The following is a 19,753-nucleotide window of genomic DNA, read 5'->3' as shown; positions in this document are numbered from 1 at the left end:
AAGTGGCAATACAGGTGGATAAGGTGGTCAGGAAGCATACAGCATGCTTGCCTTCATCAGCCAGGGCATCGAATACAAAAGTTGGTAAGCTATGTTATAGCTGTGTAAAACTTTAGTTCGGCCACATTTGGAATATTGCATGCAGTTCTGGTCGCCACACTACCAGAAGGACGTGGATGCTTTGGAGAGGGTACAAAGAAGGTTTACCAGGATGTTGCTTGGTCTGGAGGGTTTTAATTATGAGGTGAGGTCAAATAAATTTGGATTGTTTTCACTGGAAAGGCAGAGGCTGAGGAGAGACCTGATAGAGGTGTACAAAATTATGAGAGGCATAGATAGGGGGAATAGTCAGAGGTTTTTTCCCAGGTGGAAAGGCAAACTACAAGAGGGCACGGGTTCAAGGTGAGAGGGAGAAAGTTAGGGGAGAAACTTTTTCACACAGAGGGTAGTGGGTGCCTGGAACGCACTGCCGGTGGAGGTGGTGGAAGCAGGCATGTTAGCAACATTTTGAAGCATTTCTTGACAGACCCATGAACATGAGGCAAACAGAGGGACAGAAACAGTGTATGGGCAATAAGTCGTGGGTCTAAATAAGGATTAGAGATTGGTGCAGGCTTGGTGAGCCGAACGGCCTATTACTGCGTTGTATTCTAATAAATACTGTATAGTATTGTATGATTCTTCTCATTTGTTATGGACAAATCATGTATAACTACCTTGCTTGAGATTTTTGAAGATATAAGTAGGGAGAATCGATAATGGTAATATTTTTGGCTGTGGTATAATGAATTTCCAAAGGCATTTGATACAGTGCCACACAACAGTCTTGTCAGCATAAAAGGGACAGTAGTAACATAGTTACAAAATTATCTGAGTCAAGGAGACAGTTGTGGTTAATGGGTATTTTCCAGCTGGAGGAAGGTTTGTAGTAGAGTTTCCCAACAATCAGTTTTGAGAGCCTTCCTCTTCATGATATACATTTGCACCAAGACCTTGTTGTAAAGGGCACAATTCAAAATGTTCAGTTGATATGAAATTTCGAAGTATTGTACCTGTAGGGAGAAATGTGTAGAATTTCAAAAGGACACAATCAAATTGGTGAAATGGGCAGACTATTACCAAATAAAATTTAATCAGTGTATTGTGAAAAGATTAACTTTGATGGGAAGAACATAGAAACGTGGTCTAAAAGCAAGGGTACAATTCCAAGGTGTACAACAGCAGAGGGACCTGAATATGAATGTGCATAAATCATTGAAACTGACAAGACTGGTTGACAGCATACTTAAATTAAACATACAGCATCCTAGGCTACATTAACTGAGACAGACAACATAAAAGCAAGGATGTTATGTTAAACTTACACAGAACACTGGATTAGCCTCAACTGGAGCTTTTCGTCAACTTTGGGCACTACACTTTAGAAAAGGTTTGTCAGCAAATAATGCAATTGCGATCCAGTAGCATTTGGGTTAGGTTAAAGAATGAAAATACAATCAAATGTAGGAGGCTGGATGAAACAGTAAATAATCACAGATCATAGCGATTAACTGTCCATTCATCCAAGAAATCTTGATTCAAATCTTGTCCCCAGCCAGCGAACATAACTCCATGTATCCTAAACAATTTGAACACTGCTGCTTCTGTTATGTGGATCTTCACCACAAAACCGCTCATGATAATGTGGCACTGATCTCAGACTGGCAGACGCTGAGGGATGTGATCACTGATGTATCAAAGGTCACTATGTGGGGAAGGTTAGAGAAAGTTAAACTTTGCATTTGGCCTGTACTCCACCTGACAAAACACTGAATATCAATGCCAAAAACATAGTGAAATCATATTAGAGGGTCCCAGCATAGAATATGTAAATGAAGAAAAAAAACATTGGTGTCCATGTGAAGCAGAAATCATTTCCATGAAACTATACACACCAGTAAAGAATGTTTTCTGTGGGCAATAGATGTGGTTGATTTTTAACTACTCTCTGAATTGGCCAAACAAGTCAGTCTTATCACACTATTAAGCAAAAAGAAGCTTCACCGCCATCTTCAGAGGGCAAGCCCGGATGGCCAACAAATGTCAAGCTTGTCAATAATGTTCACATCCTGGGTACATATAATACTGGAGAACAGGATGCAACTTCTCATACAATGGGGTTTCCTATCTAAAATGGTTCATGCAGAATTCTGAAGAACAAAGAGAATGCTCCTCCACAGACTGCTTTCCCTTCTCTCAGTCTCAAGAAAACAATGTGTTCATTTTGAGTGCATCCAAGAGGAAATTGTGGGGATTAGGTTCTCCAAAAAGGAAGAAATGTCAAGAAATGCCCTTTGACATTTGGAGATTTGATACTTACCCTTCTTGATCAATGTGGGGGAGGTACTTGGAAGCGTTTTGTAAATGCTTTCGATGAAACGAGTTGGTGAAATCTAATTTCTCAGGCTGTAGATCCCATGTTGGTCCACTGTAAGAAAAAACCCGCACATTATAACTCACAGGGAAACAGGGCTGCAGCCAATTACGCAGTCTTCAAACTAATCTCTGGCTTCCAGAGGAACAGGCCCACAAAAGTCTGTCTTCGGTTGAACAGGAAATTTCCATATTCACTCTGCTTTCCAGAGGAATAGAGACATACCAAACAGACTCCCTTCTCCCCATCTGTTTATGTTTTTGGTTAGTAACCTGCACTTTTCCAGAGATGGCCCTCTCTCGCTTCTTTCACTCAGCTCTCACCCCACATTCAGTACCAAATTGAAAGAATGAGCGACATGCTCTCAAGTTAGGCTTCTTTTGCCCTACTCTGAAAAGGGTCTACTATGTGAAAGGAAGCAATTGATTGTGAAATGTTCAAAGCTTTTTGCACCAACTCATTTTTTTTTTAAACAAAGCATTAGAAGGTTCAGCTCTTCAAACATGTAGTTATAGCTATGACAGAAAGAACTGCACTAGAACTCTCCCAGGCTTGGAAGATGAAAGCTGCCATTTTTCTTTTTGTCCAAAACTTGGCAAAGCCTTTCAGCAATTTTAACAACAAACAGCACCAGATCACAGATGTTATGGATAAAGATGTGTAAAAGCCATTGTTTATTGGGAAATGTTCAGTATAAAGAAGGACAAAATCAGAATAACAGACAGTTGTACACCGATGCCACAATTTGCACACAAGCAGGATGGGACAGAATCTGTTGACAATGGAGGACAAAGCAAGCGAGAGGGAGATAGAATTGTGCTTCTTCAATTGTAATATCCTGGGTATAGAAGAAGATTTGTTGTCTCTTCTCTGTCCTTTATCAATGAGTTGGTTTTATGGATTCAAAACCCGTAAGAATATTGTTTGCATAGTTTATTAAAACTGAGCATTATGTCAGTACAATATCACATTATTCAAGTTACCTAAGTCACATTATTTCATTAGTATCGGGGACTCTATTTTTGTGAGTTGAAGTTATGTTTAAAACTGGTTGACCTAGAAAACACCGAGCTCCCTGGAGATACTGAAACTGCAAGGGTTAAGTACTTTATTTAATTTAGAATTCCGGAAGTCACAACAATTTCCATGTTCCAGTCATGATTACCCCTGTGTGAGATACAAAGATAGATTCACATATTCAGTTTCCTCTGCTGCTTTTACTTCTTGTAGTCTCTCTGTTTCAAGCTCAGCGCCACCTGAAGGTAAAGCATCACCATTATTAAAATACGAATGCCTTTCCACTGTATGTGGACGTCTGATCTGGATGTGCACAGAACAGTCCAAGAGATCAATCACACATCTCTGAACTACAAAAAGCATCACATGCTAATGCCTGTTCTGGGAGATGAGTTGCATATTGTTCAGAATGGGAAATAGTGAATCTAGTGACAGAACAGGAAAAGCTAAATTCATTCTCAATAAGAAAGCTCATCTACCATTCGGAATAAAGCAATTTTGGTGAATCATTGAGAACAGCAGGGAATGGAGGTTGGGGTGAGAGGACTGGATATAAAATGTAAAAAAGCCACATACCTTGCATTCTCAAAAGTGTTAACTGCCCAGATATCTGTCCCCAGAATATCATAAGACGTCTCTTGGTTACAGTTCTACAAATGGAGGAAAGCATCACAGAATCAGCATTTGCATAAACACAACCACTAATTTTAAACAATTGCAGAGAATAAAATACGTAGTGTAGTGGTGCTAGCCTTCTTGCAGTGGTAACAATTTCACCTCTTGAATAAAAGGGTCATGGATTGAAACCCAATCAAGTGGCTTGAACAGATGGTCGAGACTGACAATTCAGTGCAGTACGTAGAAGTGTTCGAATGAGATTGCTGGGTCAATCAGAATGTCCAAAACTGAAATCAATAGATTTGTTAGGTGTGGATATTAAAGAGACGACAAAGACAAGTGGAGTACAATTCTACCATGACATAACAGAATGGTGAAGCAGGTTCCAGGTCTCAAAGTTGCTATTTATTTGCAAATTCTACTTAGCCCTTGAACTGGGACCTTAGTTTTCTTTGTGTTTTGAATCTAACTCATTGCTTCAGTGCAGCTATACTTATTGATCTTTGGTAAATTGTTCAACTTCATCAAGCTTTGATTAATTGTTTTTGTTTAGTCTGAGTGACAAGCCTGCATAATGAAACCTTTATTTTCAACACCAATGCCGAGGATTGTCAGGTTAAATGTCAAGTAAAACTTCCTTTGTTCGTAACTACATTCATACAGAGTGCCTCTGCGATAACATTGTTAGGGGTCCTGAATCCATATATTGCAGGCCAGTTGCATCCTTTATATTCTCTCTCTCCTTTTCCATCCTTTTCTTTATCTTTTCTTTCACCTTCTGATGTTGTGGACGGAGCGGTGTTGGTGGACGGCGCGGTGCTGGTGGACCGCTGGCTGTGGCAGGGCATTGTGCTCAGAATGGGACTGCAGTCGGCTCATAGCGGGGACTTGACGGGTTGCAGAGTCAAGGTAACAGCATGGTCTGGAGGTGAGACCTGGCGCGGTCTGCTTGCAGGACTGTAATGCTGAACTTTTTATTTCCTTATGATTCTAATTTATTTGATTTTGTATCTAAGTATCTTGCACGCAAGATGGCGCCGTTGTAAACTTTTCACTGCATTCATGTGGACACGTGAAAATAAACCTAATTTTAACTCTAACATCATAATCGTAGAGATATACCGCACGGAAACAGACCCTTCGGTCCAACTCGTCCATGCCCATCAGACAGCCTAAATAAATCTAGCTCCATTTACCCAGCATTTGACCCATATACCCCTTTAAATGCTTCCTTTTCATATACCCGTCCAGATGCATTTTAAAATGCTGTAATTGTACCAGCCTCCACCACTTCTTTTGGCAGCTCATTTCATACACGCACCACTCACGGCATGAAAAAGTTGCCCCTTTTAAATATTTCCCCTCTCACCTTAAACCTAAGCCCTCTAGTTTTGGACTCCCGCTCCCTGGGGAAAAGACTTTGTCTATTTACTCTATCCATGCCCCTCATGATTTTATAAACCTCTATACGGTTATCCCTCAGCCTCCGATGCTCCAGGGAAAATCCTCTCCCTATAGCTCAAACCCTCCAACACTGGCAACAGAGATAACAAGGTGTAGAGCTGGATGAACACAGCAGGCCAAGCAGCATCAGAGGAACAGGAAGGCTGATGTTTCGGGCCTAACCCTGGCAACATCCTTGTAAATCTTTTCTGAACTCTTTCAAGTTTCACAACATTCTCTCTGTAGCAAAGAGACCAGAATTGCATGCAGTATTCCAAAAGTGGACTAATGTCCTGCACAGACGCAACATGACCCCCAACTCCTATACTCAATGCCCTGACCAATAAAGGCAAGCATACCAAATGCCTTCTTAACTATCCTATCTACCTGTAACTCCACTTTCAAGGAACTATGAACCTGCATTCCAAGGTCTCTTTGTTCAGCAACACTCTCCAGGACCTTACCATTAAGTGCATAAGTCCTACACTGATTTGCCTTTCCAAAATGCAGCACCTCAAAATTTATCTAAATTAAACTCTATTTGCCACTCCTTGGCCCATTAGCGCATCTGATCAAGATCCTGTTGTACTGAGGTAACCTTCTTCGCTGTCCACTACTCCTCTAATTTTGGTGTCATCTGCAAACTTTCTAACCATACCTCCTATGTTCACACACAAATCATTTATATAAGTGATGAGAAACAATTGACCCAGCACAGATCCTTGTGGCACACCGCTGGTCACAGGCCTCCTGTCTGAAAAGCAACCCTCCACCACCACCCTCTGTCCTCTACCTTTGTGCCAGTTCTGTATCCAAATAGCTAGTTCTCTTTCTATTCCGTGTGATCTAACTTTGCTAATCAGTCTACCATGAGGAGCCTTGTCGAACGTCTTACTGAAGTCCATATAGATCACATCCACGGCTCTGCCCTCATCAATCTTCTTCTTCACTTCTTCAAAAAACTCAATCAAGTTCGTCAGACACGGTTTCCCATGCACAAAGCCATGTTGACTATGCCTAATCAGTTCTTGTGTTTCCAAATACATGTAAACCCTGTCCCTCAGGATTCCCTCCAACAATTTGCCCACCACCGACGTCAGGCTCACCAGTCTATAGTTCCCTGGCTTCTCCTTATCACATTCCTTAAATAGTGGCATCATATTAGCCAACTCCCAGTCTTCCGGCACCTCGCTCATGACTATCAATGATAGAAATATCTCAGCAAGGAGCTCAGTAATCTCTTCCCTTGCTTCCCACAGAGTTCTTGCGTACACCTGATCATGCCCCAGAGATTTATGCACCTTTGTGTTTTAAGGCGGCCAGCATCTCCTCCTCCGTAATGTGGACATTTTTCCAAGATGTCACTATTTATTTCCCCAAGTTCTCTATCTTCCATATCCTTCTCCACAGTAAAAACTGACGCAAAATACTCATTTAGTATCTCCCGCATCTTCTATGGTTCCACACGTATGAGGGCTTGCTGATCTTTAAGGGACCCTATTCTCTCCGTTGTTGCCCTTTTGTCCTTAATGTATTTGTAGAATCTCTTTGGATTCTCCATAACCGTATTTGCCAAAGATGTCTCATGTCCCCATTTTGCCCTTCTGATTTCCCTCAAGTATACTCCTACTGCTTTTATATTCTTCTGGGGAATGACTGTATCTCTGCTGTCTATACCTGACATATGCTTCCTTCTTATTCTCGAACAAAACCTCAATTTCTCTAGTCACCGAGCATTCCCTACACCTACCAGCCTTGCCCTTCACCCCAACAGAAACATACTGTCTCTGGACTCTCGGTATCTCATTTTTGAAGGCTTCCCATTTTCCAGCTGTCCCTTTACCTGTGTACATCTGCCCCCAATCAACTTTTGAAAGTTCTTGCCTAATACTGTCAAAATTAGCCTTTCTCCAATTTAGAACTTTATCTTTTAGATCTGGTCTATCCAGATGGTCCTTCTTATGGTCACTGGCCCAAAGTGCTCTCCTACTGACACCTCAGTCACCTGCCCTGCCTTACTTCCCAAGAGTAGGTCAAGTTTTTCACCTTCTCTAGTAGGTACATCCACATACTGAATCAGAAGACTTTCTTGTACACACTTAACAAATTCTTCTCCATCCAAGCCCTTAACACTATGACAATCCCAGTCTATGGTTGGAAAGTCAAAATCCCTACCATAATCACCCTATTATTCTCACAGATAACTGAGATCTCCTTACAAATTTGTTCCTCAAAATTTCCCACTGACTATTGGCAGGGGTGTCTCGAGTACAATCCCAATCAGGTGACCTTGCCTCTCTTATTTCTCAGTTCTACCCAAATAACTTCCCTGGACTATTCCCAGTAATATCCTCCTATCCTCCCTAAATACAGCTGTAATGTTATCCCTATTCAAAAACGCCACTTCTCCTCCTCCTTTTTTGCTCCCCCCCACCCCTTTTGATCCTTCCTGTAGCACCTATACGCTGGAACATTAAGCTGCCAGTCCTGTCTACCCCCGAGCCACATCTCTAATTGCTAATGATATCCAAGTCCCATGTTCCTAACTATGCCCTGAGTCCATGTGCCTTACCTGTTAGGCCTCTTGCATTGAAATAAATATAGTTTAATTCATCAGTCCTACCTCGTTCTCTACTTTCTTCCAGCCTGCCCTGACTGTTTGACTTACTCTTTTTCCCAACTGTACCAGTCTCAGACTGATCTCTTTCCTTGCTGTCTCTCTGGGTCCCACCACCTACCCTTTACTAGTTTAAATCCTCCTGATCAGCTCAGCAGATCTTCCTGCCAGTATATCAGTCCCCTTCCAATTCGGGTGCAATCCGTTCTTCTTATACAGTTCACTTCTACCCCAGCAGACATTCCAATGATCCAAAAATGTGAATCCTTCTCTCCTGCACCAGCTCCTCAGCCCAAGCATTCATTTGCTCTATCCTCCTAATCCTACCTTCACTAGCTTGTGGCACCGGGAGTGATCCAGATATTACTACTTTCAAGGACCTACTTTTTAAATTCCTGCCTAACTTCCTATATTCTCTCCTCAGAGTTTCACTTTTCACTTCCTATGTTGTTAGTTCCATTGCGTACGATGACCACCCGCTGGTCCCTCTTGCCTTTGAGAATATTCTGCACCCTCTCTGAGATATCTTTAATCCTGGCTCCAGGGAGGCAACACACCATTCTGATGTCTCGCTGTCAGCTGCAGACTCGTCTGTCTGTGCCTCTAACCAGAAAGTCACCTATCACAATCTATCGCTTGGAACCCGGCGTACCCCTCATTACATTAGAGCCAGTCTCAGTACCAGAAACCTGGCTGTCAGTGTTACATTCCCCTGAGAGTCCATCACCCCCTACATTTTCCAAAGCAGCATACTTGTTTGAGATGGGGATAGCCATAGGAGACTCATGCACTACTTGCCTCATTCCCCTACCCTTCCTGGAGGTAACCCATCTACCTGGCTGTATCTTTGATTTATCTCCCTTCCTGCAACTGCCATCCTTCACACTCCCTAGCTCCTGTAAATTCCTCACTGCCTCCACCTGCCACTCCAACCGACCCAAGCAGTACGATAGGATTCACAACCAAACACACTTCCTGTACACGTAATCCTCAGTAATATGGAAACTCTCCCTAATCTCACACATCCAACAGGAGGAACACATCACTCTACCAAAGGCCATCTTTTGCACCTTAACAATCTACAGACCCAGAAAACAGCACAGTCTTACTTTTCTAAAAACACTGCTCTAGGCTAACTCAGTACCTATGTTTTTATATTTTCAAAGTTTAATCAAGAGGCACATCTCAATAACAACACATAATCGCAAAAACACCCACTCTACTCACTGTTGTAGATTTACAAAAGAAAACCAGTAATATTACACTTTAAAAAGCCACTTAGCTGCTGAGGTCCCACACATAGGTTTGTTCAAGGTTAGCAGTGAATTTTGCTGTTTGTTTATTTTTCTTAGAATGAACTCCGATGTCCAGAGATAACTTGAAAACAGACAGCAAAGGCAGCAGTTGTGCAGGTTACTGCTGGGTCAGACAGCAGTGTAGGTTCCTTCCACGGTTTGAATCACTGCCCGTGTGGTCACTGTCCTTCGTCTGTCTTCCTCCTTTTTAAAGTGCCGTTATTTTGATCCTTTCCCCCCCCAAAGTTCCAAAATAATGCAACAGCTTATAAAACAGTAATCACTGTTCCTAGAATTTGAAGAAATCAGTTCCAACAGTGAAAATACCTTAAGAAAGGACTAGCTCTTGCAGCCACAATTTTTTCCCATTCTCCATCTTGGATCACCCAGAATCCTTTTTCAGAAAAGTACCTTCCAACATAGCAGTGATTTTTTTTTCCATTTCCTACACATCATCCTCTAACCTTTGGAGCAAGACTGCAGTTTTGTACTTTGGGATACATGTCCATTATAAATGGACTGCAAAACTTCAGTCTAAATTTCATACAGAATCCAGTCAGTCATTTCAGTAAATTAAAACCCAAGTTCCGTTCATCCACCCATTTCTTCTAGCCTTTTTGCTATAAACAAGAATAAGAAACTAAATCCTCACACTAAATTACCTTATTAGAAAGGCTTTGCTGTATGGAACCATTAGTATCATGCAAAATAGACTTTATTAGGTACCTAAAATAATTGTTGATATCATGTTGAAGTATGGAAATCAGTATCTTCTCCTTTAAACTTTTCAGACTGCACCTGGAGTTGCAGATGCTGGGGTTGCCCAAGGCTATTAAGTGCAAATCTTGCTGGATGACCACATTGTATGTTTACAGTGGCTTCCAAAGAAACTGAACACTGGCTTCAGACAGTGAAACGGAAGCAAACATGAAGAATTCTGACACAAAGAGAACATATGAAATCTCTAAATAATATAAAATCCTCTACCAACCTTTGGCATTGTCAGCTTACACCGTACGAAAGAATCCTTGGGGATTCCCACAGATGTAACTTATTGCATTGATCTAGAGCGGGATCCAGTACCCAGCCCATTCCTCCTCCAGAAGAGGAATCTGAACCAGAATATCAACTTCAACAGTAAGGAAGCCAACGTTAAAGGATTAGTCAGATACACTAAATAACAGCTCTCCTTCAACTTGAATTTTCAATTCAATTCTTGTTGATCTTCCAATCATTACACAAGTGTAAAATATTAAGTGGTTATTTCTTCTCATCAGTAATCCACCTTTTTCAGAGAATTCAAAGTAAAGAACAGACATCCCCTCTTATCCAGTCCCTGGTTTATTGACAAACCGCATCATTTTTTGAGATACACTTCAGCCTGAAAATTCAAAGTGGCAATCTGTCATCAGTAGATTAAAATTCAAATTCCTTGCACTAACTATTTACACACGTTTCTCTTAAAAAGTAATCCATTAGCCATCGTTCTCAAAATTATACCCCTTCAAATCCCCAAAGTAAAAGCAAATTAAAATTAGCTATGACACTTTCTGCATGCGCATCAGGTGGTAGCAAGATAAACTTCTAAAACTCCTGAAATAGAATTGCCAGTTAATGATACTTTTTGGAGTCAACACTACATAATGAATTACAAATGGTTAGCATGCAATATAAATCACCAACTTAGAGTAAAAAGAAAAACAGGAAAAAGCTTTGGTTCAAGAAGAACTATAACTTCCTTTTCAGCATGGGATTTGGTCTGGACAAATGGATACAAAATGTCACTGGATTTACCGATTCTGACAACTCTTAAATCTGCTTACTTAAAAATAATAAACCACAAAAAAAAACTTTAATGTGCAATTCTTCTATAGTTTGGCGGGATGACAGCATTGCTTCCAAGACAAGGTTTTGTTGCTCATCATAAATTTCCTTTGAGAACATAGTAAAATAGAAACAATGGAGATGGAACAGGCCATTCAGCTCCTTGATTCTGCTCTCCCATTCCGGATCATGGTTGATCATCTATCTCAATATTACATTCCCACTCTACCCTCATATTCTTTGATGTCATTAGTAACTAGAAATCTAACAATCTCTGTCTTGAGCTTAATGACTGAACTTCACAGGCCTCTGGGAAAGAGAATTTAAAATTTCACCATCCTCCCTAAAAAAATACTTCCTCATCTCAGTTGTAAATAGATTACCTGCTATACTGACACTGTGTCCCCCGATTCTACATTCCACAGCAAGCAAAGACATCCTTTTTGCATCTACTCTGTCCAATCCTTTAAGAATTTTGACAATTTCTACGAAATCACCCCTCATTCTTCTAAACTCCAGAGGATACAGACCAAGTCCCTTCAATCTCTCTTCACAGGGTGGTCCCACCATCCAAGAATCAGTCTGATGAACCTCTGCAGAAAGTATATCTTTCATTAGGCAAGTAGACCAGAACACAGTTCCAAATGTCGTTTCACCAGTGTTCTAAACAACTGAAGCATAATTTCTTTGCTCGTGTACACAAATCATTTTGTGATAAAGCTGAAAAGACTATTTGCCTTCTGAATTGCTTGCCGCACCTAAGGCGAGCTTTAAGTGACTCATGAACAAGGACACCCAAGTCCCTTTGGACACCACCAGTTTCCAATTTCCCACTATTTAAGAAATAATCAGCACCTCTGTTCCTCCTAACAAAGTGGATAATTTCACACTTACCCAAATTAAATTTCATCTGCCATTCTCTTACCCACTCAGCCTGTCTAAATCTCCTGAGTTTATTTGCATCCTCCTTTCAACATACATTTCTACCACATGTTGCAATTTTAAAAATTTTACAATTGGTCCTGACGTCTGAACAATTGAGATAGACAGCCATGGAAAAGCTGCCAACATCAAAGATCCATCCCACCCTGGTAAGGCTCTCCTACAACCTCTTCTGTCAGACAGAAGGTACAGAAGCTTGAACACAAGCACCAGCAGGTTCAAGAACAGCTTCTTCCCTGCCATCATTAGACTGATGAATGGTCTGTTTAACTTCAAATCATGTTGATCTTGCACATCCTGTGCGGTGTAAGATGTATGCCTCACTCCATCCAAAGTTTTTTTCCATCCAATGATCTATATGTCCTTGCTTACCATGATCTGCCTGTACTGCTTGTAAACAAAGCTTTTCACTGTAGTTCATAGGATCCCCACAGTGTGGAAACAGGCCATTCAGCCCAACAAGTCCACACCGACCCTCCGAAGAGCATCCCACCCAGACCCATCCATCTACCCTTTCCCTGTAACCCTGCATTTCCTACGACTAACACACCTAACTTACACATCCCTGGACACTGTAGGGCAATTTAGCATGGCCAATCCACCTGGCCTGCACATCTTTGGATTGTGGGAGGAAACCGGAACACCCAGAGGAGACCCACTCAGACACGGGGAGAATGTGCAAACTCCACACAGAGAGTTGCCCGAGGGTGGAATCAAACGTGGGCCTCTGGCGCTGTGAGGCAGCAGTGCTAACCACTGAGCCATTGTGCCACCCTCGTACTTAGGCACACGTGACAATGAATCACATCCTTTATAATAGATCCTTGTATTTTCCCATTACTAATACAGATTCTCCATTTCTCTCTCTCTTTCTCCCCTTTGATGTTACTCCACAATTGGACAACATTGGATAATCATGAGCATATAAAGAATTACACTGATGACAGATTTAGGACTGCCAGTCAGGTTCAGGCAGATCACAGCAAGAAAAGGATGTACAGAACAAAAAAACTTAAGAGGCATACAGGTTACATTGCAGGTTACATTATTTGAGGCTAGAGTCCATTCAACAGTCTGATAACAGCTGGAAAGAAGCTGTTCCTGAACCTGCTTGTGTGTGTGTTCAGGTTTCTGTATCTTCTGCCTGATGGAAGAGGTTGTAGGAGGTCATTATCAGGGGTGTGATGGGTCTTTGATGATGTTGGCAGCCTTTCTGCAACAGCGAGCCATGTAAATAGAGTCCATGGATGGAAGGTTGGCTTACATGATAGTCTGGGACGTGCACACCACCTTCTGTAGTTTCTTATGGTCCTGGACAGAGCAGTTGCCATACCAGGCTGTAATGCACCCAGATAGTATGTTTTCAATGGTGCATCTGTAGAAGTTGGTGAGGGACCTTGTGAACATGCCAAATTTCCTGAGCAGCCTGAGGAAGAAGAGATGTTGTTCTGCCTTCTTGACTGTCACATTTACATGGTCATCAGTTATTGTCACCCTGAGGAACTTGATGCTCTTCACTCTCTCAACCTCAGTTCCAATGATATAGATGGAGGCATGTTCGCCTCCTTTCTTTCTGAAGGTGGTGATCAGTTCTTTAGTTTTGCTGATGTTGAGAGACAGATTGTTTTCATTGTACCACATTACCAAGCCCTCTATCTCCCTTCTGTATTTTGACTCATTGTTATTAGATATCCGTCCCACTACAGTGGTGTCGTCAGCGAACTTGTAGATGGCAATTGTTTGGAATTTGGCAACATGTTTGAGAGTGTACAGGGAGTACAGTAGGGGGCTAAGGACACATCACTGGGTGGGCTCCAGTGTTGAGTGTTATTGTGGAGGAGGTGCAGTCATCTATCGTCACTGATTACAGTCTGTAGGTCAGAAAGCTGAAGATCCAGTTGCAGAGTGCAGTGCCAAAACCAAGGTCATGCAGTTTTGAGATCAGTCTGGAGGGGATAATGGTTTGAAGTTGGAGCTGTAGTCAACGAGCAGAAGTCTGACGTAGATCACTTTGTTAGCCAGATGTTCCAGAGAGGAGTGCAGGACTAGGGATATGACATCCTCTGTGGACCTGTTATGTCAGTAGGCAAATTTTAGGGGATCAAGGCAGGTGGGGAGACTGGAGTTGAAGTGGGCCATGACCAGCCTCCTGAAGCACTTCATGATTATTGAAGTCAGAGTTATTGGGCGGTAGTCATTAAGGCACACTGCATGTGTTTTCTTGAGTTCGGGGATGATGGTGGTCTTCTTGAAGGAGGTGGGGACTTCAGCCTGTAGGAAGGAAAGTTTGAAGGTATCAGTGAATACCTCCGCCAGCAGGTCTGCACAGGATCTAAGTGTTAGGCCAGGGACACCGTCCGGGCCCGTCGCTTTCCTTGGGCTGACTCCCAGGAAGACTGATCTGACTTCTGAAGTGGCGACAGAGGGAACAGGTGCGTCTGGGGCTGTCGGGGCAGGTGTCATCACGCTGGTGGTATTCTGCTCGAATCGAGCATAGAAAGCATAAGGCACATCAGGGAGGGATCATCCACTATCTTACATTTTGTATCCCATAATGTTGTTTAGGCCTTACATAGACGGCGGGGGTCTGTTTGGTAGGACTGGGCCTCCACATTGGTCTGGTACTGCCTCCTCGCCTCCCTAATGGCTTTGCGGAGGTTGTATCTGGATTTTCTGTATTGGTTCAGGTCACCCGATTTGAATGCTGCACATCTGGTCTTCAGTAGGGAGTGGATTCCCTGGTTCATCCAAGGTTTACGGTTGGGGAATGTGGGTTAGCTTAGGAGATCTTAACAGCTTGATTAAAATAACTATCCTAGGACAGAGAAGGCTCTGTGGTGCAGTGTTGGTGTTCCTACCTTAAGCCAGGAGGCCTGGGTTTTTTTTTGTCTCTATTCACTTGTGGGGTGTGGGTGTCGCTGACTGGCCAGCATTTCTTGCCCATCCCCAGTTACCTTTGAAAAGGTGGTGCTGATCTGCCTTCTTGAATCGCTGCAGTCCACCTGCTGTGGGTTGATTCACAATGCATTTCTTTGAGGCTTTGTAGTGATTTGTACAACTGAGTGGTTTGTTTGGCCATTTCAGAGGGCAATTGAGAGTCAACCACATTGCTGAGAGTCTGGAGTCACATGTAGGCCAGACCAAGTGAGGGGTGGCAGATTTCCTCCCCTGAAGGACAGTAGTGAACCAGATGGGTTTTTCTGACAATCGGCAATGATTTCACGGTGATTAATAGATTCTTATTTCCAAACTTTTTTTCTAATTATTGAATTTAAATTCCACCAGCTGTCATGGTGGGATTCGAACCCAGGTCCCCAGAACATTAGCTGGATTTCTGGATTAATAGTCTAGCAATAATACCACTAGGCTATCGCCTACCCCGACTTGCTCCAGAGTTGTGTAATACCATCTCTGAACAGGCTGATCAGAAAAAAATCTGAGATAGTGATGAATGGTCTCCAACAACCACAACTATTGTGTTTTGTACTCAATTTAATTCCAGAATTCTGCACAGTTCCCATTGACTCGAGTCTAACTGGGGCTCCTTGATTCCACATTCGGTCCAAAGCATCCTTGATGTTAAGGGCAGTCACTCTCAAAACCCTCTAGAGTTCAGCTCTTTTGTCCACATTTAGAGCAAGGCTGTAACGAAGTCAGGAGTTGAGTGGCTTCGGCAGAACTCAACTTCAGCGCAGTGAGCACATTATAGTTGAATAAGTGACACTCGATCGCACTGTGTATGTCACCTTCCAGAACTTTGTTGATGGGTCAGTAAATTGGCCAGTTTGGACTTGTTCTATATTTTTTCATACCTGGGAAATTTTCCATATTGCCAGATAGATGGCAGTATTATAGCTGTACTGGAACAGGGTTACTGCTTAATTTGGAGAACAAATCCTCAGTACTACTGCAAAGATGTTTTCAGGACCCACAGCTTCATTGTATCTAGTGCCTCTACATGGAGTAAACCAAATTGCAAGAAGACTGGTCTGTGATGTTGGCGATCTCAGGAGGAGGCCAAGATGACATCTGTGGCTGAAGATCATTTTGAATCCTTCAGCCTGGTCTTTTGCACAGATATGATGGAGTCCCTCACACCCTACCTTTGGAAAAATGGTCCAGTGTGGGAAGAAGCTGGGGAAATCTGCTGGCACTGCGATTTTTGGCTCTGCCTTCTCCCATTCCCAGTACCAGCAGCAACTCACAATCAGATGGGAAATCCTTTTACTGATCTGAGAAGTCCCACAGCATAGACTGCACTCCCAAAGCAAATGAGGCAGAGTCAGACAAGAGGTGCAATGGGACGGGAAGTGAGAAGATCATTAAGTAGTGAAATAGCAGAAATTTCCCTTGAGGTATCAATTAAAATTATGTAGCTCATTAAAGATGCCCTAGGGCAAAACGTGCACTAGTTTATGTAAAAGGTAAAGTGGCAATAGTCTTACCAGACCGTAGGGCTGCCCTCTCATTGGACAGAGATGACTGGTGGTGGTTTAATCCGGGGGTCACCACGCCTCAGGCGAGGAGAGGGGGAGAGGTTGAGAAGGAGAGTCCCTCATGGTAACCTCAGCTGGTGCAGGAGTTAAACCTGCACTGTTGGCGTCACTCTGCATTGCAAACCAGATGTCCAGCCAATTGAGCTAACTGATCCCTAACTAGTTTATGTATGGTCTGAATAACTATGTCTTTGTCAGCTGGGTGGGCCGTTCATTAAAGCAGTTTGGCCTGTCCTGTACTTCCAATATTAGTTTACACTTCAAGTATCAATACTCCAATTCTTATTTACAAATATTGTGAAGGAAACACGTGAGGTTTAATTCTTCTCTGAAGCCTTTAAAACTTGTTCAATTGCTACTAAAGTTTGTTTTGTGGGCCAGTGGTCTGTAGAACATATACACAAGTAGAATTTAAGATGCTAGCCAAATATTTCAAGGACTTTAATATATTAGTTTGCCCTATGTTTGACTTAACAACATATAACTCAGTTCGTCCACAAAAGCTGAACAATCCATGGACAGAAGCTTTCCTTGGAGCCTGCAACCTCACTTTGGCTGGCTGTGCTTGCTAAAAAGGAGCAAAGACATTAAAAACCAAGGCTGTTTAGTTTTCTTATTTTTTTTTACTGCTTTCCTGAAGGTGTTATGCCAAATTATGACAGGTTCCAGGGCAAACACAACAGCTCAGTACCTTGACCAACCTGCAGCTTCAGAGACAGTTTTTACCGTTTAATTATTACTCACTGGAAGGCAACATATTCATAACCATAAGCTCCACGAGCATATTCATTCTAGCATGGCCAGATTATCAGGAGCATAATTCCTTGATATTTCCACTCACCCCCTTCCCTAATCCATGGCTAATGATCCAGCTGTAATTGGCGTAGACTGGAGATTGAACATTTGAATGCCTGATTTATGGTATCTATACAGATACCAACCAAGGCAACTATGAAGGAATTGGTACAGAACTGGAGAACTTCTAACAACCATGAACACTTTCTCATGAGAGTAATTACCCTGTTTTGGAAAGAGAACACCAGGATTCACAATTATGTCACAGTCGAGCAATATTATGGATTAAAAAATGCACAGAATGAACATTCTTCCCAAAACTGGAGGTCTAACCACAGACATTAATTTTGTAGTGAATGGTTTTGTTTCTGCAATATTTGCAGTGGAATAAATCATCCGATCCTGGAATGATTGTTTAAAAACCACGCAACCCATCATTGTTGTGAGGGTTCTTTGAAAGAGCTAATAGATCAGTCTCATTCCTCTAGCTTATCCACCAATTTCTGCAATTTTCCCCCTTCAAGCTCTTAGCACATTCCTTTTGAAAGTTACCATTAAATCTGTGTTCACCACCCATTTAGCAGCACCCTCCATACTGTACAGACTTGTACAGATGACAAGAATCTCATCGTGAATCCTGTTCTTTTGCCAATTATCCTACATTTATGTCCTCTTGTCATCGACTCGAAACAGCTCGTCCTTATTTGCTCAATCAAAACACTTCATTATGCTTCCTTTATTAAATCTCAAACTGTTCTACTTTAAAGTGAGCAACCCCAACCTATCTGGCCTTGCCATGTAATCAAAGCCCCTCATCACTGCTGTCATTCAAATAAAAGTTCTCTGCACCCTCTCTAAGAACTTGAGAGGCTGGAGTGGAGTACGATGACTAAAGCTGGTACAATACTACAACTCAGACCTAACCAGTGATTTGCAGAAGTTCTTCATAACTTCATTGGTTCTGTTCTCTGTGTCTTGACTTATAAAGCCAACAGTAGCATCTGTTTTTTATTTTAGCAAAAAGGCTCCAGCTTTTCCTGTCACTTTTGAAGATGTGTAACATACTCCATTAGATCTCTATGTGCATGTTTCCCCCTTAAAAAGCTGTACCATTTAGTTGCACCTCTTCATTCTTTCCATCAAAACACAACACTTCACGCTTCTCTGCATTAAGCTGCATTAGTCTCATGTCTACCCATTTCAACACTGCATATATTCCTCCAAGAACGTAGAACATAGAACTACATAGCACGGGAATGGGCCCTTCAGCCCATGATGTTGCGTCGAACATGACGCCAAACGAAACTAATTCCTTCTGCCTGCTATTGGTCCATATCCCTCCATTCCTTGCATATTTATGTGTTTATCTAAAGGTCACTTAAATGCCCCTAACGTCTCTGCCTCCACCACCACCCCGGCAGTGTGTTCCAAACTTCTACCACTCCCTGTATAAAAAACTTGCCCCTCACATCTCCTTTGAACTTTCCCCCTCTAACCTTAAATGCATGCCCTATGGTATTAAACATTTCAACTTTAGGAAAAAAATTCTGACTGTCAACCCTATCTATGCATCTCATAATTTTATAGACTTCTATCAAGTCTCCCCTCAGCCTGCGCTGCTCAAGAAAAATCAACCTGAGGTTTTCTAGCCTCTCCTTATACTCATACCCTCTAATCCAGCCAGTAGCCTGGTAAACCTTTTCTGCACCCTCTCCAAAGCCCCCACATTCTTCCTGTAATGTGGTGACCAGAATTGAACACAATGCTCTAAATGCGGTCTAACCAGTCTTATGAAGCTGCAACATGACATGCTGACTCTTGTACTCAATTTCCCGACCAATAAAGGCAAGCATGCCATATGCCTTCTTTATCATCCTATCTACTTGCGTGGCTACTTTCAGGGAGCTATGGACTTGCTCCCGAACATCCTTCTATACATCAATGCTGTTCAGGGTCCTGCCATTAAGTGTATACGTTTCCTTAACATTTGATCTCCCATAGTGCAGCACCTCACACTTACCTGGATTAATCGCCACCTGCCATTTCTTTGCTTATATCTGCAACTGATCTATATCCTGTTGTATCCTTCAATAACCTTCCACACTATCCATAACTCTACCGATCTTTGTATCGTCTGCAAAATTACTAACCCATCCATCTACATTTTCATCTAAGTCATTCCTATATATCACAAACAGCAAAGGTGCCAGTACAGATCCCTGCAGAACACAACTAGTCATGAACCTCCAGCCTGAAAAACACCCTTTCACCAATACCCTCTGTCTTTCTTTTT

The 19,753-nt window shown here is 42.2% G+C and overlaps 1 protein-coding gene across 1 annotated transcript in view; it reads right to left on the bottom strand.

Moving 5' to 3' along the window:
* ctif (CBP80/20-dependent translation initiation factor) overlaps window positions 1-19,753 on the bottom strand; it is a 193,950-nt gene that overhangs the window by 119,806 nt on the left and 54,391 nt on the right. The window contains exons 3-4 of the mRNA XM_048603799.1: window positions 4,007-4,080; window positions 2,360-2,467 (exon numbers count right to left, since the gene is read on the bottom strand). Of these exons, the coding sequence (XP_048459756.1) occupies window positions 2,360-2,467; window positions 4,007-4,080 (182 nt within the window). The remainder of the gene's footprint in view (window positions 1-2,359; window positions 2,468-4,006; window positions 4,081-19,753) is intronic.

Source organism: Rhincodon typus, chromosome 1, assembly GCF_021869965.1.
Source record: "Rhincodon typus isolate 14 chromosome 1, sRhiTyp1.1, whole genome shotgun sequence".
Classification (NCBI taxonomy): Eukaryota; Metazoa; Chordata; class Chondrichthyes; order Orectolobiformes; family Rhincodontidae; genus Rhincodon; species Rhincodon typus.
The sequence above is the reverse complement of the archived record's forward strand: the minus strand, read 5'-3'. Positions and strand labels throughout refer to the sequence as shown.